The sequence below is a fragment of the Athene noctua genome, chromosome 1 (genome assembly GCF_965140245.1).
Source record: "Athene noctua chromosome 1, bAthNoc1.hap1.1, whole genome shotgun sequence".
NCBI lineage: Eukaryota > Metazoa > Chordata > Aves > Strigiformes > Strigidae > Athene > Athene noctua.
In genome coordinates, this window is record NC_134037.1 from 33,747,351 (window position 1) to 33,774,946 (window position 27,596).

Below are 27,596 nucleotides of genomic sequence, written 5' to 3' on the forward strand. Positions count from 1 at the left end.
ACAGTGACAAGTTTTGAGATATTTCAGGATATGTGGAAGAGATTTGTGTGTCTGAAAGCTTGGTTATTTTTCCAACTACTTCTGTGAGAAAAATAAATATGTTGTTACCTTTCTTCAGATGATCAGAGCTATGAAAGCACCACTACTACAAGTTACAGTTAATAAATCTATGTGACCTACGCATGTTTACATACAGTGCTATATATTAATGAGTAGGTATTCCAGGAATTCATTATATTAGCAAAAATTAAAGTTCTGTCATAGTCATGCTATCCTAAGAGAAGGAACCTTTCTCCTGGAGAACATCAAACAACTCACAAAATGTACAGGACACAGATACTTCATCACTCAGCAGAATTTTATGATCATATAACAGGGTCCCATAAAACCACCAGTACGCTCTTAATACTAATCAAGTTATATGGCTTTCTGCCATGTAGGGATCAGGGAGAAGGAAGACAGAACAGGGCAACAAAATAAAAACAACTATAAAGCACAGAGAAAGCTATTAGAGCAAAGAAAAAGAAGGAAAAATTAGTAAAAAATTGACAACAATTGCCTTATGGTATATGAAGACACCTGAGAATCTGTCTTCAGAAAGTCTTCCATGGAAAAAATTTGGAAAAAATGCATTTCAGATTCTTCAAGTGGAAGATACTGAATACATTGAATTAGTAACGTCACACATTGTTGAAAATCAGATTGCTGAAAATTCAGATTGTGTAAATAAAAGAGGACAACTACATTTTTTTCCAGCTCTGCCTCTAAATGGAAGCCAGTCTTTTGTACAGCCTTTTTGCTTCAGGGCATGGGAAAGGGAATAAAAAATTCTCCCTTGGTCTTAAAGTTTTTTGTAGTAGAAACTGTTTTCTTTTTATCGGAAAAAAAAAAAAACAAACAAAAAAAAAAAAAACAAAAAAAAAAAAAAAAAAAAAAAAACAAAAAAACAAAAAAACTAACCAAAACCACTTTTTTGACCCTTATTTTCAGCACAGGTAACTGAAATTATGTTTCAAGTAAAATACATCAACAATTTTTATGAATTGATGTTTCCATCTCCCAATAAACATAAAAATTTTAATTGTATGTCCTAGTTATGCAGAGTGGTCATCTTCACTAAATTTAAAAGTTCATAGTGGTAGGGAAATGCACTGTGAATACATTTCCCCCTTCTTAGAACTGAGAAAAATAGTAGGATAAATTGTAGAAAATTTTGAAAGCATTTTTCTTTGACATTACAAAAATAAATTGAACATTATCATTGCAGTTGTTTTTTGAGGTGGGATGTAGACTAGCCTGACACGTATTGCCTTTTTAACGGTGAAGCAGATAGGAACTATTTACATCAATTTATCATTCCAGAATTTAGCACACTGATGCAGTTGGGTTCACGTGGCAGATTTTAAATGACTTCATTGCAACAGGAAACACTTTAATTCTTTGCAGTTAGAATTCCAGCCCTGACAGACCATTAATATTATGATGTGCTTCTATTTAAGTAACTTGGTCTTCAAAAGTGCAAAACCAGTACTGGAAAAGAAGATACATATGATTCTGATGTGAATGATTCTGGATGTCAGATCCAAGTAAATTATTTGAATGCATATACTTGAGTTTTCTTATATGTAGGTGTGATCATGTATTCAAATAAACATGCAGTTCTTTGAATGTGTAATCACTGGGAAAACAGCACAGCTGCATTTACTTCAGTGTGTGAAAAGCTCCTGATCTTTTGCAGATATGGAAAGCTTTACATTATGGTGTATCAAATATTTAGAATTTGATTCTGTAAGCGCTCTGTGTTTGGAAATCTGATGGGTTTCAGTGAAAGCCCTGATGCAATACGACAAACTCTGCAAGATTAGTAGCTCACCAGAAAATACAGTTTTTAGATGCCTTAAAATATACATTTAAGCTGTTTGCAAAATATTCTATAGAATACAGAACAGTTAGGTCATACATGATTTTTCTCCCATGGGAATATTATCTATAAGACCCAATTCTAACAGCAATTACCATATGACAAGAGAAGATATGTAGAAACCTGGTTGTTTCTGAAGTTCCATGTTACAGGTACTTGACCTTGAGACACTGTAAGTTGGAAATGCTGCTAGATACCTACCTGGCAAGTCCTGTTCAGTTAACTCATCATAAATGGTTAGAGAAGATTCAATAAAGATTTGCAAACTTATTTTCTATTGTGCTTTTAATACATTTTAGGCATTTCAGTATATGTATAATTCACATTACAACTTTTGAAACATTAAAAATTGGTCATGGAAATAACTTTCAACTCTTCATATCATCATATCAACAAAGTAATTCTTCTTTTGTGTGTGCATGTGAATATCTATATGTAGGATTGAACACACACAAGAAGAATCTCATGCTGTAGTAATTATAAATGTTTTCTTGGCAATGCATTATACTTATTTTTAATTTGTTAGTTCTTCTCTATTGTTCTTTCCAGCTGTTGGTTGTCTCTTGAAGGAGGGCTACTTTATGCTTTCGTTGGACCTGCAGCTGCTGTTGTCTTGGTAAACATTAATATAATTTCCAGTATTTTCATATGAAATGATGGAATGTGCTATTTAAATTTTAAAAGCTTAGCATTACATTTTGAGGCAAATACTGAGCTTAGTATTGTTTAACATACCTTCAGTATTTTGAATCCATGATTCATTTAATTGTATTACTTCTTTATACCAGCTATCTCTCCATGTTTACACAGTAAGCTGTGAAAGGATAATGTACTGATTAGTGGCACAGAAAACTTGTTACAGGCATCACTGAGTTACCATCAGTAGCATCTATGCAATTGTCACTGCCTTGTGAAGTTCAGTGACAGTCTTGATAGAGTGCTGCTTGGCAGTGTATCGCTGTGCCAGCAAAAGCAACATAAGGAGTGGAACCAGCCAGCAAGTTCTCCATGGCTACTGCTTTTGAAGGCAAAGAAAAAAATGATCATAGCTGAGAAATGTTACTCATTTGTGTATTAATCTTCTACAAGTCTCAAAATGCATTTAGGTGTAGGTTTCACTTTGCCTAATTGTAGACATCTGCAGTGTAGATTTCTGCATCTGAGCTAGTTATCCCAGCCATGTTTCATTGTCAGTGGACAAAAATACAGACATTTAGAGCTTAAACTATTAGAAGCATTTCAGGTGTCTACTTCAGGGTAGGATGAATTGCACCCTATATATGCCATTGGCTATCAGTCATTTGCTCTGCAGTCTGTATGGATTTTTTACAATAATTTGTTTAGCATTTTTCCCTTACAGATTTTGAATCTAATTCTTCATTCCGCTCCACCAATTTTATACTAAGGTAGCTCTATCAACACCGGTTATTTCTGATTTTCCCTTGCAAAAGGGAATCACTCTTAGTAGTCATCAAAGATACAGCCATTTAGCTACACGGATTTTCATGAAATGGATGTTTACTACTCCCATAGAGTTTGTCTCATCATTGCCTGGAGTCAAGCCAGGATCCTTTTGTACAACTCACAGTCCCTGTCATGATAGAGGAGCCAAGGATGTTTACAAAAAGCCAGTCATAATTTTCACATGGAACTCTATGTTCTCTGTGTAATTGGCAAGCTTTGTTCAGAGATGCTTGAAGTTCACAGTCGCAGTTTGCCCTACCATTAGCTAGTAGCTGTGGAAGGAGCTGTTCCATGCAGCCACTTAAGCCTAAGTGTATGAAGCAAAAGAATTATATAACATCAGCTGAAAAATGTAAATGCTGAAAATAAAGTGATGATAAGAAAAGCTGAAAAGAGTTGGCAGGACAGACTGGCAACAATTAGGTATTTTGGCACGGGTCTTGAAAAATCTGTTTGAAAGGAAAAAAGGATTACCCTTTTCTAATTTAAAAAAAAAAAAAAAAAAAAAAAGGTACATTTATTTAATAGATTCAGAACTTGGTATTACCTTTTTGCAGGGCCATGTAGAGACACGGTTCATAGAGTTCAGTTCAAGAATACAAATGGATAATAACAGTCATTAAGTTGTCCATTAAATACCATTAGTATGTCCATTAAGTGCCAAAGTCTGACTGCTGAAACACTTGAAATTTTTTGTTAGGTCTTCAACCCGTGCATGTGATCATTACACCATTTACTTTAATGCAGCTAAACAGACTTACCCCGGGCATTTACCTGGCCCACAAAAAAAAAAAAAAAAGGAAATTGCAGTCAAACAAGGCTCAAGACTGGCATTTTGGTGAATGACATATAGAGTGACTAATCTGCAGGAAGATTCAGAAAACCACAGGCTGGTTCTGCATAAGTGGGAACACCCACATGGGCCATAAATGCTTAAAAAGGAACACAGTTACGGTCATCGTGTGCTCTGACTAGCTCTTCCCTGTGCGCACAACTCAAATGCAATCATTTTCCTGGAATAGGGTATATAGTTGCAATTAAAACCAAGCAAATATTAAAGCTATAGTACTTAAGCTTCTGGCCAGCAGACATGTACACATATAACTTGATAGCAGGCATAATTCAAGATTCAAAACGAAGCCTGTTGAGTGTGTGTATTTCCCATTGAGAATTCAGCCCTTTGGTGTGCTGAGGGACAGTGTTACACAGGTTCTGAAGGAGTACTCAGAAATGTAACAGGAGGCATTTTGAAGTCCTGTAAGAGCCTTTTTCTGAAGTAACAGGATATAATATTTTATTTCAGGAACTGAAAGATCAACTGTTTGTTTTCTTTTTGACAGGTCAATATGGTGATTGGCATTTTGGTATTTAATAAACTTGTTTCCAGAGATGGAATCCTAGATAAAAAGCTCAAACACAGAGCGGGGTAAGCAGCAACTGGGTTATTTCAAAGTATATTAAAATTGTATCACCAATTTTCAATCACAGATATTCACAAAAAATGCTTTTGATTGTGCTTTGAACTTTTATATCAGTGTAACAGTGTGTCTAACAGATTCCATTCATCTCCAAAACTGCCGTTGCATTATCCTGAGGGAATGCAACTATACAAACTAAACATAATAAAACACAAGTACAACAGTATTAAGTTAATACAAATGAGGATTAAACAAATCTGAGCAGAGATTTCACAAGATTGTCACACATGTAAAGTTGTTGCACTTAGGAAAAGAGTTTTATGAACTGTGTGTGCTGAAGGAACTGATTATTTTTGTCTAGCTGTCAAATTTAATTACTAAATGTTACTCATTTGTGTAAACTGTTATAAAGTATATTTTACAGCAGTATATCCTTTACTGAGGTCAACGTTATTCTGCCATTCTGACTATGTGAAGAATTTGCCTTTGTTCTTACATCCATATCTACATAGATATGTGTTCTAAATTAGTGTAACAGGATTGCAAAGTAAAAAACCCATGTTTTAAAACCTAAACAAGAAAAAAGGTAAATGGAAATTCTGTGTTGTTGATTATTTACTTGCATTTACATTCAAATTCTGTTTGTTATCATGAGACGAAAGGATTAAGACAGTGGTGGTATCAGAAACTTTTTCAGTGGGTGACAATGATTTGAAGTACTGAGCAGCAAACCTAGATTCATTCCATATTGGAGAAAAATATTTCACCTTCTCAAGTGCATCATCACCTTCTTAATGCTTATGAATGTATATTTAAACTCTGAGTAACCATTTTTTGCAGCTGTATGTTCCAGTATTATCTTTTGGCCCAGCTAGTAGTTCACACCACAAATATCTACATTTCTAGCAATGATAAGCATTGATATCTTCATTTTGGTGTGCATTACTGCTATGCGTAAATTTATTACAGCTTCACTTTGAATTATTTTACCATTTCACTAACAGTAGCATTCCTAATAAGTTCAATTCATTGGTTAGATGAGCAGATTTATGATAAATACTTCAGCTGTGTGATTTTGATTTAATATTAATTCAATTACTTCTTTCTGGTTTTCAACTCTCTCACCATCATTCTGACAACTACGTACTGAAAGTTTTTGTTTTATTCCTTCTCTTTTCCTCCTTTTTCACTAGAAAGTACTGATTTCTTAACCTTACTTTTGTCTACATTGCTCAATCAACATTCTTTACTGTGTAATAACACTGATGAAATCTAGAATATTACAGAACTACCCAAATTATTTCAAGAGTAGTAATAACTTAGTAATCAACAATTCAAATTCACATCTGGCCTAATTCCAGTGATTTAAGGAGTTGGAGCAGCCATAGGTTTGGCTTTGTACATTTTCTAAGGATATCCAAGCTTAGATTTTAACTGCACTTCTTTTTGCAGCTACTCAATTGCAGGGTATAGAAATCTGTCTGTTTGCTTATAGCATACTTTCCTGATGAAACAAAGAACTTGCTTCCTAATTGTGCAACATAGTAAAAAGGTATTTTAATTAAAAATAAATGGATAAAGAACTAAAAATTATTCTATGAGAAACAATCCAACTATTCTGGAAAAGCATGTAGATATCCTAATGAGAAACAGTCTTAACTTCTGTGATAGTATGAGATGGTGGTTTGGCAACAGCATTCCTTGATACTACTTAGCAGGTGATGGGTCTTGAGTCATTCTTTGGTGCATAGAAATTGGTGTAGCATTTGACCTCCACTAAAAAGGGGATTGTCACTCATTTCTCAAGTATCTCTTGCCAGCCATGCTCTGGAAGCCAACTTCATTCTTTCTGGCAAACTCATACCTGTCAAAAGTTCAGTCAAAGGTTCAGCTGTAGAAATCATTTATGTATGATTTAAAGCAGTGAACGGGGTAAAATATGCTAGTCAATATGCTTTTTACGACCTTAATAAGCATATGGAGAATCAACAAGTGGGAAAAAAAAATAAAAAATAAAAATACTTGTTTTGGTGGATCTCCATCATTTTCCTGGCATAAGGGATAGCATAGATATATGCCCAGACAGAAAGATTATATTTGTTTTGTATACACAACAAGGTCTATTATTATTTGCAAGAGCCAGAACAGATCTATAGAGGTAAAGAGAATAATCCAGTCTGGTAGTTTTGAAATATTGCCAAAGTCATGAAGTATTTTCCCAAGCTTAGTTTAAGCTTACCCAAGGCATTTTTCTAGTTCATTCATTAATGTAGATCTTTAACTGGTGTAAACTGATGTGGCTTCACTGAGTTATTTTCATACCCCACGATCACCTTATGCAAGGTCATGGTTCTCACTGTTTTCTTATGGAAAATAACTGCATTTTTATGGAAAATATACTGAACTTTTTAATGGAAAATCATCATTTTTTTAATCAAAATGGAAACCACTAGAGTTCAATGTTGTTTTGGGCAGTATGCTAAAAATCTTCTGAATGCTGGGTTTGGAAATAAAAAGGAGTTCCATTGGTTGAAAGAACTGGGAAAAAAACTGAAGTGTACCTATCTTCACCATGTTGACCACTTGCCAGCTAGGAATAGGTAAAGTGTCCTTCCTGTGGCATCTCAGTCAGCTGTGGTTATTTCTGATTCTGACACCAGAAAGAAAAGGAATAGCAAAAGTCTTTATTCAGTTGACTCCGGAATTTGAATGCATGCTGTCTGTAAAAGAAAATTTAAATTCCAGGTTTTGCCTTTTAACTCTTCTGACAGGTGCCGAGGTACAATTGTCCATACGAAATGCTTTCAGCTTAATGCTTGTGTACTGTGTTTTATTAAAATGCAAAACAGGTCACCCTTTTTTTAGTACAAACTGATACTTATTTCATCAGATTCCATACATTTCAAGCCCTGTATTCAGACCTTCATGTGGCATGAATAAAATCACTTCAGATGTTAGTGGGCCGTTCAGATCACTAGTACAAATCTGACTATACAGTATTCCCATACTGATTTGATGCTTGAATACATTTTACAGGTTTCTTTCCCTATTAATGCTCTGTAACTGTACATACTTCATACTTCTCCTTTAAATGTCTTATACTCTTTCTCAAGCAATTTGAGCTGCAACAGTTTTTTAACAGGTCTGAATAGAGGGATTTCACTTTGTGTGTCTATCCTAGCACGTGCTTACGTTTACTTGAGTGTACTGAGCAGTTTTGATCACTGGACATTTGGGGCCTTTTTTTAGCTTAAACAGAAGCAATAGACTCTGCATGAAATTAAGCCCCATAACATTAACATTTAAAGCTAACAATAATGTAAAATTCAAAGTGCAGTTTTGCCACAACATAGAGCATTCATCCTGAATAAGTCTACTTACTTTTTCTGCATGACGTCATATTTAAAAGCTAAATTTCAGTAGCAACGTTTTTTGGTGACAATTCAATATTTTGTTCTTTTTGTGGGTGTTCTGTTTGTTTGCAGTCAGATGAGTGAGCCTCATAGCGGTTTGACGCTCAAATGTGCCAAGTGTGGAGTAGTTTCAACAACAGCTTTGTCAGCCACCACCGCCAGTAATGCCATGTTAGTCCTGATCATTTACATCTTCTTGTTACAAATCTTATACAGTGCATGTGAGACAATAGTTTGATGATGACAACTGTGTTTGCTAACACTGTATAGAGTGCTGAGCACGTTTAAATACTTTTTAACAAAAAAAAAAAAAAAAAAAGCAACTCTTTATTAACTGAATACAGGATGTTCTTTAGAACATAAAGTACGACACTGTTACATTCTTGTCTGTGTTTTTCAAGTTAACTTGATAAAGTGCCATCCTTAAATATGTTTTATTTTAATAGTGATCTTTTAATCTCTTTTTACAATATTACAATGCTGCTTTTCTCTTTTTTTCAATAGGGCATCCCTTTGGAGTTCCTGTGTGGTGTTGCCACTTCTAGCCCTGACTTGGATGTCTGCAGTTCTGGCCATGACAGACAAAAGATCAATCTTATTTCAGATACTTTTTGCAGTATTTGATTCATTACAAGGCTTTGTTATTGTCATGGTCCATTGTATTCTCCGAAGGGAGGTGAGGAATGGCTTCCCAGTTTTCTAAAGGACTGTGCTCCTGTTAATATCCCAACTGCTCTTTAATGTTATATACAGCTTGCTCTGCTGAAATGTATTTCATAGAAGGAGAAAAATATTATATGGTGAAATGTAGAAGAACAAGTGAAAGAGAGAAGGGAGGAAGATCAGTTAATACCAAGTGTAGAATGTCAGTTTCAATATAAAACTGTACCCGCTTAATCAAAGGTGGCTTTTGATCAGTCCCAAATTCAGTTTGTTAGGCTTTCTCAATATTGTGAGTATAGGGAAATGCTAATATGAATGCCCTTTTCCCGAGGACCAAAAACTATAGATTTTTACAGTCTCTAAAACTGATTCAAACACAAAACTATTTCTGCTTGTACTGTCCCTGAAAGAGGACACAAGGAGATGAGGTGTTACGTTGGTGAAGGTCTACCCTTTCAGTTCTACAAACTCAGGCACATACTTAAGGTAACATACTTAAGTTATGGAGACAGTGAGGATTAAGATAGATGAATGCTTTGAGAGCAGCAAGAAAAAGCTGGTACTGCAGCCTGCCCTTCACAGCACAGGGCCACCCACCACAGAATTTGTCACCACTGAAAACTGATGTCAAAGCTACCACACAAGTGCTCTTTAATCTGGCTGTGGTGACAGCTTCTCTAACCTATCTAACCTTCTAACTAACCCTACATTTTTATTGAGATAGGTTTGAGAACAGTAACACAACAGCTTTGCTGGCAGATCTGTGGTGGTGGGACTGTCTATCAAAAATGAGCAGGTGGAGCTATACTGGAGAGCAGTAACATGGTCCACTGGCATACCATACCTATGCATTAGCCATTTATCAACTTCAGGATATTTACCACACCAGTAAACCAAATTACAATGTCTAGCATGGTTCCCTATGATGTGCAGGAGTTATCGAAAAGCATTTCAAGACTAAAAAAACAGGAAGATGTTTTAAGAAAGTTTATTGCCAATGCTGAGTGAGTAATCTCACACAATGGTTTCTCTTTCCACCATTCATACCCTTTAAACATTGAAACTCACAATTATGAGTGACATAATTTGTTTCATTCTTTCAGTAGTGTACCACTTTGCATGATCTTTATATCACTATCCTACAGAGTATGCATACATTACAATCTTATGGAAGAATTAAGTTTTAAATTTTTAAGGAAAAAACTTATCAATATCTTGCAGAAATTAGTACCTTCCATTCTGCTGACTTCATCCCACTTTATTCAAGCTTCTAGAGGCTTTAAACTTTTGTTTCTCTTAGTTTATCAGCTTTCATAGTGGAAGGGGTTGTCTCCTTTAATACCTTTTCTTTTTTCTTCTTTTTCCAAATTTTTTTTTTGTTCAGTATATGTTCAAGATAAGAAATTATACTCACAACAAATCTATTTTATGTAGAACTGTCTTGCTATCCCCTTATTTTCTACAGCATTTTCTTTCCCCTTATGATTTGCATCTGTGAAAGAGAGTATTCTCATCTGTAGAATGGAAAACAATCATTTCACCTATTCTTGTAGTAAAACGGTAAGACACTGCAACTATTTTCAGCAGAGAGAATGACAGCTCCATACTGGTTTTCCTGTCTATGAAACCTGTATTTCCATTGGGATGTATTAATTAGTCTGGAAAGGGCTTACCACCTCCCACTTACTATACTGAGGAACCATTTTTATTTAAAAATATATATCTTTAGCTCAAGGTTACAGATGAAGCCTTCAAAAGAAAAGCAGTGTAAACAGCATTATCTTTCATAGAATCATATAATATTTCAAGTTGGAAGGGACCTATAAGGATCATTGAATCCAACTCCTTGCTCCTCACAGGAGTACCTAAAACTAAACTATATGACTAAGACCATCGTCCAGATGATCCTTGAACTCTCAGTAGGCTTGGTTCTGTGACCACTTCCCTGGGCAGCCTGTTCTAGTGACTGACCACCCTGTCAGTGAAGAACCTTTTCCTGATGTCCAGTCTGAATTTCCCTTGGTGCAACTTCACTCCATTTTCTTGTGTCCTTTGTGAGGGTGCAGAGAGGTTACAACAGTTGTTAGTTATTTATTATCATTGATTTTGTCAAGGAATGGACCAAAACCCATGAGAAATTCTGAACATAATATGGCGTAGCAGTGTTTAAAATAAAAAAAAAAAAAAAAAAATCAGACATTAAAGCCTGCCTCAATGCAGTAATGCAGGAGTTTATTTGGGAAAAAAAATATTTTAACTGCTTAAGATTAAATTGAATGGGCATCTTCCCACAATGCCCCAAGCCTTGAATTCAAGACAGGTTCCCTACACTAATGAGAGATATTTGCTGCAAATGCTTTGTTCCCAGGAGTTGCTTAGATATTGATGAACTTATGGAAATGTTCTTGTCTGACCCTACTCACAGGTAGGACTGTGGTGATAAGAGGTGGAATTAGTGTTTTCTATAAGTAAGCTCAGTTTTCATATACCTTGACTTGAACTACTTAACTCACTGGTTCTAGTATAAGCAATATGCAAAATTATCTGCTTATAAAGATATTTATACAAGAATTTAGAATCTGAATTTGTTTTGTGTAGGCAATCAGCTAGTTATAGTTTATTGGCTGCTCTTTTAATCGATCACATATACGTATATAACTGCAAAGAATCATTGTTTCTTTAACTACTTGAAGGAGTTGTTCCTGCAAGCCAGTCTTGAGAATTATACCTAATTCTAGAAGAAAGGCATTTGATAAAACAACTGATCAATCTATCTGCATGGTATTGTAAAAAAAAAAAAAAGACCTCATGAGAAGATTTCCCAGTGAGGCCCTAGGTTTGATAAAGTTGTCCCTTATCAAAAATGGAAAGGAGTTTTTTCTTCAGTCATGAGATCATGGGCAGAATTAAATGTACAGAGACATCTTATTCACTAATCAGTAGATTATCTCCAGTCAAGATGATGATAGCGGTCGTGGTGGAAGACAAAGAAGCCTAGACATATTGCTGTTTGAATTCTATTTGACAGAGCACACTGAATCTTCTTTAGACCTCCGGATTTAAATGGTAAACTGTGAAAAACACCTGAGGAACTAGTTAAGGTGGGCTTTTTTTATATGGGAAAAGAAAATTAATAGAAAGCTCTTCAAGAACAGCAAAGAAGTAAAAGTTGATGCACTTGAAACAATTTTGGTTTCAACAATGTGTACAGTCTGCACTTAGACAGACCAGTTTGCAGCAGCGAAGACATAATTGTTTACTGCAACAAGTTCCTACACAGAAAGAGATGTTATTCCAGTAATTTATGTTTCAGTCTGGCTCTAGAGAGTCTGGCTTTCTAGCTCCAGACACCCTTAGGTGTGTGCAAGCCAAGATAGTGGCCATCTTGCAGTCTTTGCACTGCACAGGATACCTCCCCAGCTGAAAGTTAGTCTGTTACTTTCTGTTGTCTGCAAAAGCATTTTGCTCTGCCAGTGCCTGTCAGGGAAACCCTGCCAACATATTTGTCACTCTTGATGACAGCTACAAAGCTATCTCAGTTATAGCCTATAGGATTGATCTAATATTTATAGCATGCCAGCACAGGCAAAACAATAATTCTGACTGTCAGAAAAAAAAGTATGAGGTGGAATATATCACCATAAAATTCAAACAAAGAAGAGGACAGCCCTGATTTACTGTGCCTTTATTGTTGTTACATTACAAAAAGACACAGAATTTTACAATTATATATATATATATATGACCCCTTATATTTTCCTCTTAGTTATATCGATATAAACATAAATGATAGAAACATTTTTTACTTTCTCTAGTATGCTCTATCAGTAATCTTGTGCAACAAGGGCTGCATCAAAAAGCCAGAGAGGTTCATTAAGACATACAACTAGAAGGCAACTAAGTGATGTGTTGTGTCTGTTTCTGCCCTCTATCAGTGTCTTCTGGAAAGATATTAAATCTTTCTACAATTCTGTTTCCCAGCTTCTAAGATAAATATAAAATACTTAACCATGAGACCTCTTAGAGACCATTTGGGAATTAGGAAAGAAAAATGCAAAGTGTTAGGTATTACTGCTTTATCTTGCCGCCTTAGTCCAGAGAGCCTAGTATTTTTTTTCCTCTTCTTGCTCTTTAAATACCTAACTGGTCCTTGGAAGATGGTGAGGCATGTGTCACAGAACAGAGCATGATAGGAGAGGTTAGTGCTGAAGCTTCTCCATCAGAGCAAACCAGTTTGCCTGACCTGCTTTAACATGAGATTGTCTAAAGCTATTTTGAATCACACTGAGTAACTCCTGTTAATGCTGGTGATGGGAGGAACCCACATGTGTTTTCTCCTTTTGCTGTGCTCTGCTGACTAGAGAGCATTTGGATTAAATGCATCGTTGGCGTATAAAGCCCACATTTCTGTATTGCAAGAGAAAAATAGAGTGCATGAGTAGGGAGAGGGTAAGTTATAAAAGCTTGGAGTTGGTTACTGTTGCTAAGGAAACCACTTCCCTGGTATCTGCATGTTCATCACATCTGTGTCTCCTGCTCTGCCTGGCTCTAAGAAAATCTTGTAACTTGATTTTAAGGGGGTGGGGAACAAGATTATGTTTCAAAGCAAAATATAAAGACTTTATTCAAACAACAAGTTTGAACAAGCAATTTGGAAAAATAAGTTGGCATTTAGAAAGTTCAGCCTTTTTGTTTCTGACTTGTGTGAGGACACCTAGAAATTGCAACATATGTTGATATGATGGATACAGCTACATTTGACATTCTGTTAACATGTTCAAATCATATGCTGCTTGCACTTGTAAGAAGCATCAAGTTTCACCACTTTAATATAGAAGGTAGTGAAAGTAGGACATGAGATTCTTGAGATCTCTGGAGCTATCTGAACTGGGGAAGCTTCATGAACAGAGAGTCCCAAAAATGAGGGCCACTGCATGGAATGAGATGTCACATAACGTGTTCTGAGTGCTTTAGGGTCAAGTGTCATGAGCCTTGAGATGAGATTCAGCACAGCTGGGGATACTTTAGATGGAGTAAATTTTTTTTTTTTTTTGATCAAATCACTCTGCGAGTGCTTATGCAAGAGCACAAAAGGCTGAAGTGTGACCTTACTTCAGCACTGATAAAGTGAGAGGAGTCTTGGATTAAATTTGCAACAACTGGGAGAATTAAATTATGTCACGTGGAAAACCACAGCAAGGGTAGTGCTTAAAATCAGAGTAGTGCTTAAAGTCATGGTACAGGCCAAGCATACTTTACATTACCCTACCACATGTGGGAAGACTAGGTGTTTTGAAATCAGTTCAGACCTTCCCACCTTGCTTCATTCTTCTTTCTGCTCTATATTAGTATTCCTCCATCTGCAGCAGTCACTTATCAAGACTGCAGAGCACTCTTACTCATTTAAGGGTTGAGCACTTTAAAATAATGCTTCCTAATTACAAAAAATAAATATTTTTTTTTTCTGTTTTCATTTTCCTATTTGTGAAAGCTCTTATACAGCTTGCCGCAGAGTATGATGTATTGAAAGGGGACCCCTTTTCATCAGCAACAATTAATGAATTTTCCTCTTCTGCTGTTCACAAAATGTCCATGAGTAGAATATGTTCTCCCTTTTAATTATTATTTATTAATATAAGACATCAAGTAATTTCTACAGATAATAATGGTATGTAGATTTTTGTAGGCATTCCATTGAGAGTATTTTCATATTCAAACAAGAAATGATACTAGGTTTTTTTGGTTGGAGGTCACACAACTAAGTTCCCATTTTCCAAGTCATATCTTGCAATCAGATTGCAAATATGAATACTTACATTTCAGGAATGAAAATTCACATTATAAAATTTAGATTATATTACTATATTAGAATGCACCTGAGGATACATATAGAAGTGAAAAAAATTAGGTTATGCATTCAAAAGAAATATTCTCTATATACTTTAAAAGTATTGGTGAAAATATCCCTTCCATTCCGAAAGCTGCCTTGCTGTCCCTGCTATGGTATGTGTGAGAAAGCAGCAAAATTTATTTCCATTCCACTGTCAGCAAACAGGAACTGGATTTTTCTTTTGGATGTGCCTCTCTGTTGAACCACATCTTTCTCACATAAGTGTTGCATACATAGTAATATTTCTTTAGACATGCATTCTGCCCAAAATCGAAGTTAAAAAAAAAAAAAAGGCCTTTTCTATGAAAAGATAATTCCTCACATATACTTGTATTTTAGAGACATCGTCAAATTTGCATTATAGATCATATTAGTAAACAGTAATTTCTGAGAATTTCCTTTTTTTTGGTTTTGTTTCAATAAAACAAACTCTGCAAATAGTCCACTTTTCTTCTTGTTCTCACACAGAAGATATTTACCTGGTCTGAAGAGTTTTCCTCCTAGAAGAGATGCCTGAGATTCTATGCATTGAGTTAGAGCTTATGATTGGAACCAGAATTCAAAATGGCTTATTCTTTAAAGCATAATTAGGACAGCACTATGTATCTGATTATATTAACTGTTAAGAACTGTCTTTCAAGAATCTTACATTTATCAAGTAGAAGATACATTTTATTTTGCAGTGGCTAATAGTATGTCTAATCCTACTATCAGACCTGTACCAAACTGAATGAGAACGCAAAGCCAAATATTATCACCCAGTAAAGATTTGACTTGAGTACCAGATCATCACTGACTAGTAGTTAATTCTGTCCATGGGCAAATCTAATTCTGTGGTCTTGTTGTGGTAGACTGACAGACTTTGCAGCAGCCACAGATTATAGCAAATGTATGAAATGGCAGAAATAAGCATTTATGTTTACTGCTTATGATTTATTAAGTATGCTAAACAAAAGTCATGCATAGCATTCCATACAGATTAATTAATATTTAATAGGAGTAGAGTACATGATGTTGCACAAGAATCAGTATAAGATATTGTTTTCACAGGTTCAAGATGCATTCAGATGTCGACTGAGAAATTGCCAGGATCCAATTAATGCAGATTCTTCAAGTTCTTTTCCTAATGGACATGCTCAAATCATGGTTAGCTTTTATTTTTTTCTTCGACTCTTAATCTAGTGCTCTTATCCAAAAGAAAAAACTTACAGTACTGTACATGGCAAGTATGCACAGCCAAAATATTCTTAGCATAAGTCTGTTTAGGTCATTATCTGCTTGCTTAAATCTCTTAGCAACCTTTAAATTATTGGTGAGATCATTTATGGAGTGTAGCACAGTGAATTAGTATCTTCCACCAGTGTTCTTTATGACAAAAGATTTTTACACAAGAAAATGAGAACGTAACCTAATAATATATCATGGCGTTCTCTACTGTTGGTGTAAAGACCACTGATACATTTGAGAGTCTTCCCTTCATGAGGGGTTGAAAAATTTTTTAATTCGGAAAGGAAAAAGTGCTATTCAAGAGGGGGATTCTATTTAGTGGCTTGAATTACGGAGATGGTGAATGGCTTAGTATGCCAAATTGGATTTACTAATACTGTTAGATAGTATATTAAAACAAATATTGGTCCCTTCACTTTCAATGACAGTTTGTCATTGACTATAACGGGAAGAGGATTAGGCCCTAAAAAAAATGCAAGGCTCAACAAGCAGATGCCCTTCAAAATATTATGACTCAAAAAAGAATCCAATGTTTGGACTTCAGAATCAAGGAGGTCAGTTTTATTAAACATTTTTCATGCAATAAACTTTTTGTGGAAATAGAAACATAATTCAAAATTACTTGAATTCTATAAGAGGATACATAGTTTTTCTTAACTGGGAAAAGTGTGCTTGGTTTTTCAACTGTTAAAATTCATTCTTAGCTCTTACAATTCATTTTTGCCCAATGAAATAATAGTTGTTTTCAGGGAGTACAAACTTGACATGATTGCATTAGTAGAAAGGATGGGCAGAATGTTATATAACAAATAACCACTTCATAACAAATTAATGAAGTTTCAGACAGGGTGGACTAATTGGATTACACTTATTCACAGTAATTTGTATTGCAGACTATTTTTCATACTTCTGTTTTTAAAATTATTATGATAAGCTTCCTTAAAGATGATCCTTCCATGAGATATAGAAGTTACTCTTCCATATACATAAAAAAACTATACACTGTATCGTTTTATTAAAATTATATACTCCCACCTATTTTATTTTATTTTTTCTGGTCAGGCAGCATACTTTGAAAACCACCCAGTTATACTTTAGGAAACTTTGTAAAGCTCTGCTGTTGTAAAACAATACACTTCACCTTCTCAGCAACAAGAAACCACTTTTAAGAGACTATGACTCTGTAAGTAGGACATTTTGGAAGCGCTAGTTGGCAAAAAGGTATTGTGGTTTAGTTTTCAATTAATAACGGTTGTCCTGTTTCGTTGTTTCTTGTTACAGACTGATTTTGAAAAGGACGTGGACATTGCTTGTCGGTCAGGTAAGAACATTGACAGAGTATTTAGCCAACAAAAAGAAGTTTTGCACTAGTTCCTTGTGAAATGAAAAACAGAAAATTGTTTACAACACGTATTTATAAATGTAAACAAAAAAAGTGATACCACTATACAAATACATTTATTTTGTTTTCCTACAAAAGCCTTTTACTAGAATTCAGCAGTTGGGAAGCAGCCAAAGGTATGATTGCCTATTAGAAAGCAAACAGTTTTGGAAAGAAGATCAGTCTTGCACAAAAAACTTTCCTTGCCCTAGTACACAAGCAAATGTAAAACAGACATTTTGCTAATGCCCTTTGCCCCAAAAAAAGAAAAAAAATTACATACTGTATCTTTAAAGCTATGTATATGAAAGATGCATCCATTGATTTAGTTTTAAAGACAGTAACTTTTTAGGGCTCTAAGTGAAATCAAAAGTAGTTAATACGGGAGCAGGAAAATGAAATTTTATTTCACTGTATCGGAACAAGTTGTTTTTCTAAAGACATTTCAGTGACATGATCTTTAATGTCAGCTATGTCTGTTTCTGCATATTGAAAATAACCTATTTTAAGCAGTTTATTTGCCGACCTTGCTTAAATGAAGCACAGTGTAAAATAAATGACCCTTTAAACACTAAAGAAATTTTTAAACCTGGGAAATATTCCCAAAGGACAGTTTTACCTAGGGAGGCAATCCTGCCTAGATACCCTCTGTTTTCAATGAAGAGAGAAAGACTAAGAGGGTTGTCCTCTGCACAGGGTGAGTCAGAGCAGAAGCGTGACTCAGCCGTTCTGCATCTTGGAGGACAGTGTCTCTCTTCACTGGCTACATGGGGAGCCAAGAAAGCTGATCATGTTAAAGAAGTTGGGCATTTGTGCACTGCTGTTTTGAGACAAACTGTTCTTTTCATAATGGAAGAATGAGAGGCAGTTTTGTGTGAGGTGGGAGAGTGGCCTGCCTTATGAGCTTCTTGCTATGGAACATGGCACTGAACTGACAGATATCGGGTGATCTGGGTCATTGGAGCCCTCAGGCTACCAAAGGGGATGTAAATGTAACACCTGAGATACTTCAGGTTGTCTTAATGTCTCAGCCCATGAGCTAGATTTTATTGCACAAAATAGCACTGTTGTGAATTAACATATTTTCAACTGGGAAAAGAAGATACTTGCACCCAGCTGGAATAAGCCCAATAATTAGTTACTTCAATTTATTTTTTTCTTACAATATATCCTTTTTCTTTCATTACAAATGTTGAATTACAGACATATTTACTTTTTAAGTTCAATAATTGTGATTGAATAGATGCTTTGCTTTTGAATGTATCTTTCAGAGCTCCTGGAAATTTTGTATTCTATGGCAGGATTAATAACTTCTATATGTGGAGCTTATCCCCCCCCAAAATTACAGGATGTTGCTACAGGTTTGATCAGGAAGGCCTAGGTCTATACCAAAAGTGGGTTATGAGTGTGTTATGAGACATGTTTATATTCTTTATAACCTTTTTCAGTTGCAGCAAAATATGTCTTTCTGATACCAGTGGAATTTCTTCCTCATGTGGATACTTTTTTGTCACATTTATTTAAAAAATAATTTAACACAAAAGAAACATTTAGGAGCTCAGGAACACATGATCATAGTTATAATGCTGTGGTTTGTGGAATGGCTGGAAAACAACGATGGTAGGTCATTACAGTGGATTGACAAAATGATTCTGCCTTACAATCTGTTTGACATTTTCCAAGAGGTTATGTGGAGTTAATAATGGCAGTACAGATGTCATAGTGCATTTTTTGGAAAACCCTTAATCAAGTTCCACATGGCAGGCTTTTGCTTAAGCTGTAGGTCACCTAAGATCTATGTAAAGCATTAGGAATAAATGAAGAAGTGGTTTTAATTTATATAAATGACTCAGGCTTAGTCAGAGATCTGTGTCAGTTATACACAGTAGATAGAGATGTTGATTTAAAAGAGAAAAAAAAACACAAACAAACCACAACAATATTTATAGAATAAAAGTTATTAAAAGGATAGGAAAAAAGTTAGATGCACTCTTAAAGGAAATGCTGCTAAATAACGCCACAAAAAAAGCAGTGTTATGCAGACATGGTTGCATGTTGTAAGAATTCTGTTCTCTGACCCACAGTTTTGCATAAAGACATTGGACCTTGCAGAGCAGCTACTATAACAGGAACACTTTCTAGAATTTCACTAAATGATGAAGAGGAAGAGAAGGGACCAAACCCTGAGGCAATGAGCTATTCTACCTTGCCTGGAAACATCATCTCCAAAGTCATCATCCAGCAACCAACAGGTCTCCACATGCCTATGAGTATGAGTGAACTGGCCAATCAGTGCTTGAAAAAAGACAACAGTGAGTTGCGGAGGACTGTGTATTTATGCACTGATGATAATTTGAGAGGTGCAGATATGGACATAGTCCACCCTCAAGAACGGATGATAGAAAGCGACTATATAGTCATGCCCCGGGGCTCAGTAAATGCCCAGCCATCACTGAAAGATGAGAGCAAAATGAATATAGGCATGGATACACTGCCTCACGAAAGGCTGTTGCACTACAAAGTTAATCCAGAGTTCAATATGAATCCCTCTGTAATGGACCAATTTAATATCAATTTAGACCAGCATCTTCCCACCCAGGAACATATGCAGAATTTACCATTTGAGCCCCGCACAGCAGTGAAGAATTTCATTGCCTCGGAGCTGGATGACAATGCAGGATTATCAAGAAGTGAAACTGGATCCACAATATCAATGAGCTCTTTAGAGGTCAGTGGTACATAAAAAAATTGCACGCTCTGTTGTTCTAATTACGTGGTAAGACAATAAATTGTGTTGTGTGTCTAAGGGGTGAAGCTAATGTTTTAATTCAGTATAAATTATTGTTGGTAATCATACACTGCTGTTCATATTTCTCTTATTATCAGAGGTGTTTATACCTAGAAAACAAGATTAGAGTTTCTGAGCCAGTCTGTATGAAATTCTGTAGTTCTGGAGATTTAACATTCCACACAACTGCAAAGGATTTCATGACCTACCAGGTAAAGTCCACTGGAACTTGCTGCGTTGATACAAGAAGAAAAAGTATTCCTGCAAGATACAAATGATAATCATTGACCCTAGCTGCAAGCACTTGCAGTTGAAAATATTTGCCATTTTATTGCTGACAATCATATCTGTGTCAGATATGATAGGTCTGATTCTGCTCTCACTAACCTAAATCTTGGATTCTTCCATCCAGTAGTTCACCATTTACTGATTTATTTTTTATGCATGTTTGCATGTGTGTGCAGGCATTGGTACAACTGATGTGTGCAGTAAAGGTGAACTGCATGTGGAGTATCCTAGATTCCAGTCAGATTGCAAAGTGAACTGAAAAGCCTTTAAAAGGAAATCATTACTACAATCTGTAAGATTTAAACATTATAAAAGTGAAAGCTATTTACATAATCTTAAGATTTAAGTATAAAATACTGCCACTCCTGTTGGAGCCTTTATTTATGTAAAATCACCAGTGAGGTGGACTTGATTTCATATTTGGGCCTCCTTAATAATTGAAATATATTTCACCTGTATTTCAAATGTTATGAAATGCAGCATTTGGTGGGAAAGAAAAATACAAATGAGAAAAATATGGTACTTACTTAGTCTCAGAAAGAAGTTACAAATGGAAAAAAATTGTACTGTATGTGCAAACCTGAAGCAATTTTATATATATATATATATATATATATATATATAATGTTTGGACCCATCTGTGTAGGGAAGCAGTAACTACCTGATTTTTCAATTGTTAGACACAGAACTGTAGCTGGTATTTCATAGAACAGGGGATTCTTATGGATATTTCTTTTTAAATAGAGTTAAAGTTGTACATGTGTATCTGCTGGAGAGTTTGGGCAGAAGAACAGAACTTAGTTTCGTTTCAAAAGATGCCTTTACAGTCTTTGAAAGTGAAATATTTCTTTTGCTGTTTATATTGTGTGTGTACTATCAAATGTTTTACAAGACATAATTTAACTGAAATAATTAATTGAAAAATGAAGTGTGGGGCTTTGCAAGTAATCAAACAGTGTCCACTTTCTGTTTGTTGTTAAAGTGAATGTGTATAACCTTGGGACAAATTTTCAAACTTCTTTGTAAAAGATAGTGCAAGTGCTTGCCCACTCAGTGCTCAGACAGACAGGCTCTTTCAAATCAAGTTTGCATCCTTAAGGAAGTCACTGCCCTCAGCTCAGATACATTACTTAATACATCTTAGGTGGTGACAGGGGTTCTCCAATTTAATGCAAGCCCAGAAGCAGGATAGCTTAACTCACCTTGCAGTAGTATCCTGTCCTGTCTATCTACAATACCGTTTTTCAGATACTTTTTGTCAGATATAGAGACTCAAATCCAGCCTGGTTAAGATTAGACATATGGGTGAGATATCTAGGGAAGGTTCAGAATTCCTTGAGAAAATAGACATACCTGCCACTATACCATCCATTTTACCTGAGGTCTAATTGCTCTCTGGTGATGCCGCTTTCTTTCCATTGGTGATGAAGGCCATCTAGGAGACCTGAAAACAAGGAGACCTTAGTTAAGTTGTAAAAATTGGGACAATAATTATTTCATCTTACACAGAGTTCCAATTCCTGTGGCCACTTCAGAAAATGTGCCTGAAAATCTTGAGTATAATGTACCGCTCCTTTAGAGTTCATTTTTTTTAACTGTATTTGTATCATATTTTAAGCTTACGTCTCGGATGGGATATAGTTACCCACCCACCATAGATGATCACTATTCTGTATATCATTTTTAGGATCAGAAGAGACTATTAAGTATGTAGTAGAAAATATAGTAAAACATAGTAAAATATGGTAGTAAATATATAGTCTCTTCTAACTTGGTAAACATATTAGGTTTAGAAAGCTGTATTTTTGTCCAGAAAGCTGTAAACAGTTACATTATTAAACCTAACCAAACCCAGCATAATTCCATATATTAGGAAAAAAACCAGATATTAGGGCAGATCAGAAATGAAAGGAACTCTTTTGGCTTTTGTGTCTGCCTTTGTGGTTCTCAGAGCTACTAGATTATATAGCATTACTTCATCTTTTGATAAGGATGTGCTGCAATTAATTGAAGATAGGAACATGAAAAAAATATACATAAAAGAAAAACAGAGTCTCAAGCAGATCCAGATAAGCAGATCCAGCCAAATAAAGAATATGATTGTGGTTTTATGTGTGCAGTGTGTAAGAAGCAATGGTTGAGGGAAAGCCCAAAAATGCTATTGGCTAGAACTGACCAGCTGGATTAACTTTTATTTCTGCCATAAACAAAATAAAGGGAGTGCAAGAGATTTTTTTCAGAATATTTTTTATGTCAGTACAGTATCATTTTAGATTTCAAGACCTTCCAAAAGACAAGGCTTTGTCAGACTCTACAGAGCAGCTAAACCTGCAGCAGGACATTGATCATTCTGCCCACGTTTTTCCAGACAGAGCATGACTAGAACATCTCTAAAGATCCTGAGCAGTAGGAAGAATCTTTCTCTTATCAGCTTATACTGCTGTCCCACCTGAAGTCCAACATAAAAGCAGAAGGATTTCTGCTCTGTAGGAGCAGTTCCCCTTTCACTTCCCTGAAAAACAAGGTTAATATTCAAGGATCACCTCCTCCAATCTCAGGAGCGATGCATCCGAACAAAGACGAAGTCATGCAAAAATGCCAGGAGGCCTGCATGGATGAACAGGAAACTCAAAAAGGAGCCTACAGAGTGTGGAAGCAAGAACAGGTGGGAGGAACACAGAGAAATTGTTTGAGCAGCCAGGGATCAGTTTAGGAAAACTAAAGCCCTGATAGAATTAATTTTGGCCAAAGACATCAAGGGCAACAAGAAGAGGTTCTATAGGTATGTCAGTGATAAAAGGAAGACTAGGGAAAATGTGGGCCCTCTCTGGAAGGAAATAGGAGACCTGGTTACCCAGGACATGGGCTTTTTTACATCAGGCTTCACTGGCAAGTGCTCCAGACACACCACCCAAGTCATAGAACACAAAGGCAGGGACTAGAAGAATGAAGAACCACCCACTGTAAAAGATGAAGTTGAAGATCACCTAAGGAACTTGAAGGTGCACAAGTCCATAGGACCTGATAAGGTACATCCACAGGTCCTGAGGGAATGGGCAAAACGTAACTGCCACTTCTAAAAGGGAAAAAAGGAAGACTCAGGGAACTACAAGCCAGTCAGTCTCACCAATGTGCCCAGCAAAATCATGGAGCAGATCCTCCTGGAAGCTATGCTAGAGCACATAGAAAATAGGGAGGTGATTGGTGACAGGCAACATGGCTGCACTAAGGGCAAATCGTGCCTGATAAATTTGGTGGCCTTCTACAGTGGGATTACAGCACTGGTGGATAGGGGAAGAGCAACTGATGTCATCTAACTGGACTTGTGCAAAGCATTCAACATTGTTCCACATGACATCCTTGTCTCTAAACTGGATCCATCAGTTGATGGATCAACTGCTCGGTTGATAAGAAATTGGCTGTATGGTCTCACAGAAAGAGTTGTGTTCAGTGGCTTGCTGTCCAAGTGGAGAGCAGTGGCGAGTGCCGTTCCTCAGGGGTCAGTACTGGGACCGGCACTGTTTAACATCTTTGTTGGCAACATGGACAGTGGGATTGAGTGCACCCTCAGCAAGTTTGATAAAGACACCAAGCTGTGTGATGCGGCTGACACTCTGGAGGGATGTGCCATTCAGAGGGACCTGAACAGGCTTGAGAGGTGGGCCCATGCAAACCTCATGAAGTTCAACAAGGCCAAGTGCAAGGTCCTGAATATGGGCCAGGGAAATCCCAAGCACAAGTACAGGCTGAACGGTGAGTGGATTGAGAGCAGCCCTGTGGAGAAGGACTCTGGGGTACTGGTGGATGAAAAGCTGGATATGAGCCAGCAATGTGCACTCACAGCCCAGAAAGCCAACTGTATCCTGGGTTGCATCAAGAGAACTGTGGCCAGCAGGTCGAGGGAGGGGATTCTGCCCCTTCTACTCCACGCTTGTGAGACCCCACCTGGAGTACTGTGTCCAGTTCTGGGGCCCCCAACATTAGAAGGACATGGACCTGTTTGAGTGGATCCAGAGGAGGACCATGAAGATGACCGGAGGAATGGAGCACCTCTCCTACAAAGACAGCCTGAGAGGATTGGGGTTGTTCAGAGAATAGATGCAGCTGGAGAAGAGAAGACTCTGGGGAGACCTTATAGCAGCCTTCCATTTCCTAAATGAGGCCTACCAGAAAGCTAGAAAGGAACTTTTTACAACGGCATGTAGTGAGCAAACAAGGAGTAGTGGCTTTAAACTGAAAGAGAGTAGATTAGATATAGGGAAGAAGTTCTTCACTGTGATTGTGGTGAGGCACTGGCACAGGTTTCCCAGAGAAGCTGTGGCTGCCCCCTCCCTGGCAGTGTTCAAGGCCAGGTTGGAGGGGGCTTTGAGCAACCTGGGCTAGTGGGAGGTGTCCCTGCCCATGGCAGGGGGGCTGGAACTAGATCATTTTTAAGGACCCTTCTGGCCCAAACCATTCTATAATTCTATGATTTAGTCTTTGTATTCATTGTGGTCTTTGGAGATGGATGTTTTGGAACACAACTATGGTATCAGCACAAGAACATACTTTTCAGGGAGGATCCATCACCCCTTCCATTAGATCTCTAAATGTAGGCATTCCCCTTCTGATATGGAAAAAGAGCTTTTCAAATTTGGCTCCCCTTTAGAGTCAATGGAGAGAAATAGGCAATTTTTGGCCACTTTTAGACATATGCTCCAGGATGAAGTAAATCACATGCCCTCACTGCAGGTGCCTCTCTTCAGGTGCCACAGAGGAAGCCAAAATGAGTAGTTCAGACATAAACATCAAAAATGTTGGTATCCTACATTTAGTCAGATGAATCCTACACTTTGTCATAAACAGTCTTCTAGTTTTTATATCTGCATATTTTTTTCTCAAGAAAATGCTTAGTTCGAAACAATCAAATGCTTTATTCTATAGGGAACAGTTTCAGCATTCAAAAGATAGTCTGAGAATACCATAATATTTACATAAAAATATTGTCCAAATAAGTGTAAATTTAAGGATCTGCAGATTCACAATGTGCAAGTCAGTGATTTTTCATTCTGTTTGGTATGCACCCAACAGTACTCATGCGATTATAGGCAAAGGAAGGCTTATTAGTACATTACGGAGTTTCTTAGGAGGAGTAATTGAACATCTGGCTAATCTCCTGCAGAACCCTTATATGCTTGGATTAAAACTGGCTTTGCTACCTTGGCATCAAAGTGGCTTGGAGTGTGTTCCTTCAGTTCAGAGTGTTTTGATTTTAATGAAGAAAGTGTTCTCAATACATTCTTTTGGAATGGTTTTTGTTTTGAAAATATATACTCGGAGTGGTGAGTTCATTAATATGAAATTACTTTGAAGTGAAATAGTGCATTCCCAACCACTTAGATGCAAGGGAAGGTTAGGAGTTTTAAATGCAGAGAAAGAAGCTGATTTGTTCAACATATCTCCAGGATAAGTAATTCTTTTCTTTTCATTGTGCAAAAAAATGCAAGAAGGAGTAGACGCCTGCTGCCTGACTATGTGAGGAGACTTCCATTGTTACCTTTGTGGAAGAAGAATGATGGGTTCTTTCAAGGGAACTATAGTTAGTGTAATGTGAGCAGAAATTGAAAAGAGCTGAAAGGAGCCAAAGACTTTTAACTATCATAAGAGGAAGGGCATGTAAAGGAAGGACATAGAAACATTTATTGAAAGGAAGAAAGAGCATCTGCTTTATAACAGGAAGGAAAGGACTTCCCAAACTGTTTGCCATGTAAAGGACTGGGATTCTCTTTCCAGTCTCATACCTGCTTTCTTTATTTTTTCTGTCTCAGCTTCTGCTATGAGATTTTATGTGGAGAAAGACACAAAGCCCTTAGATGGGAAGTTGATTGGGTGACCAAAATAATCCTGTATTCATTCATAAGATCTCTTAACATATTCAAAGAAAGTATGCTCCAGAGCTCCTTGGCCAAATTGCTGATATGGGACTTCAGGAAGAAAAACTGTTACAGCTGAGAAAATAAAGGAATACATTAAAAATAGTGAAGTGCAAAGAAAAGGTAAAGGTATAGATAAAGAAGAGAGAAAAGAAAGACAGGCATGTTGAAGAAAAAGGAAGAGAAAGATGGCAGAAATGGAGAAGAAGCTTAAAATGAAAGTATTAGGAAGAATGAAGTGAAAGCATCAGGGAAGGAGCAAGGTCTACAATTAAAAAAAAAAAAAAAAAAAACAAAACAAAACAAACCAGGAAAGAAGAAATACGCAGTTAAAACAGTCAGTCTTGTCAATAAAGTACCAGAGCATCAGGCAGAACAAAACCAAAAAGGTGTGGAGTCATTTTGATTTATGATATGAGAAGTAAAGAGACAGAGAGAGAAGAAGTAAAGAAATGAGCACCACAGGAATTTCCTCTTTATCATGTTTCCACATTGCATTTTCAGGCATTCTGTATCTGAGATTTCTCTGCCTCCCATTCTTCATTTCATTCTTCAGTAAGCTGTAGAGACAGATCTTGCCAGTTTTGTGACTCAGTGAAATGAAGGCTAGCCCCATAACAACCCTCTTTTTTGCTTGAATGAGTAGGTCTCAGATTCCTCTGACTTCAGAAATTGATCCAGCTTATTTTCAGGTTATTGTACAGGAGTGGGGGTAGAATTAGGCAGAATAGATTCTAGTAACAGAAGATTTAAAGAACCAAAATTTTAGTCAGCATGATGAAGTACAGCATATATTTCAGACTTGATATTATAAGCAGTTATCTTATGTACATACTGTCCTTAAGAAACTTATTTTCAATTGCTTGTCCATTTAAGAAATGCCTTGCTTTTCCTCAAAGCCTTCAGAAACACAAAACAAGTGGGTTTTGCTTATTGAGTAAAGACATATGCAGGTTTTCCTATTAAAAAAGGGAGCAGCAAAGCAAAATAATTTGCCAGAATATTTTTAAATTGGTATCTCTGAAATTACATTTGTGCTGTGTGTTGATGCACTAAATTTGCTAGCTTATTTTAAAATTCCCACATTAAAGAGCTAATCCACTTTTTTATGAAAATGTACTTGCTTTATGTCTAGCTCATGTTATGAACTAAGAGCCAACATAATTTTCTATTCAGAAACTAATGTTTTTTCCAGTTATATACACACAAAATACATTTTAAATCAAAACTG

General features: G+C 36.4%; 1 protein-coding gene across 5 annotated transcripts in view; it reads left to right on the forward strand.

The window, feature by feature from the left end:
- ADGRB3 (adhesion G protein-coupled receptor B3) overlaps positions 1 to 27,596 on the forward strand; it is a 478,609-nt gene that overhangs the window by 435,833 nt on the left and 15,180 nt on the right. For 4 of the 5 annotated variants that reach the window (XM_074895819.1, XM_074895821.1, XM_074895822.1 and 1 more), the window contains 7 exons: positions 2,471 to 2,537; positions 4,726 to 4,811; positions 8,289 to 8,387; positions 8,721 to 8,892; positions 15,820 to 15,915; positions 17,278 to 17,317; positions 19,462 to 20,105. In XM_074895819.1, the coding sequence (XP_074751920.1) occupies positions 2,471 to 2,537; positions 4,726 to 4,811; positions 8,289 to 8,387; positions 8,721 to 8,892; positions 15,820 to 15,915; positions 17,278 to 17,317; positions 19,462 to 20,105 (1,204 nt within the window). The remainder of the gene's footprint in view (positions 1 to 2,470; positions 2,538 to 4,725; positions 4,812 to 8,288; positions 8,388 to 8,720; positions 8,893 to 15,819; positions 15,916 to 17,277; positions 17,318 to 19,461; positions 20,106 to 27,596) is intronic. The other variant, XM_074895820.1, reaches the window with a different exon arrangement.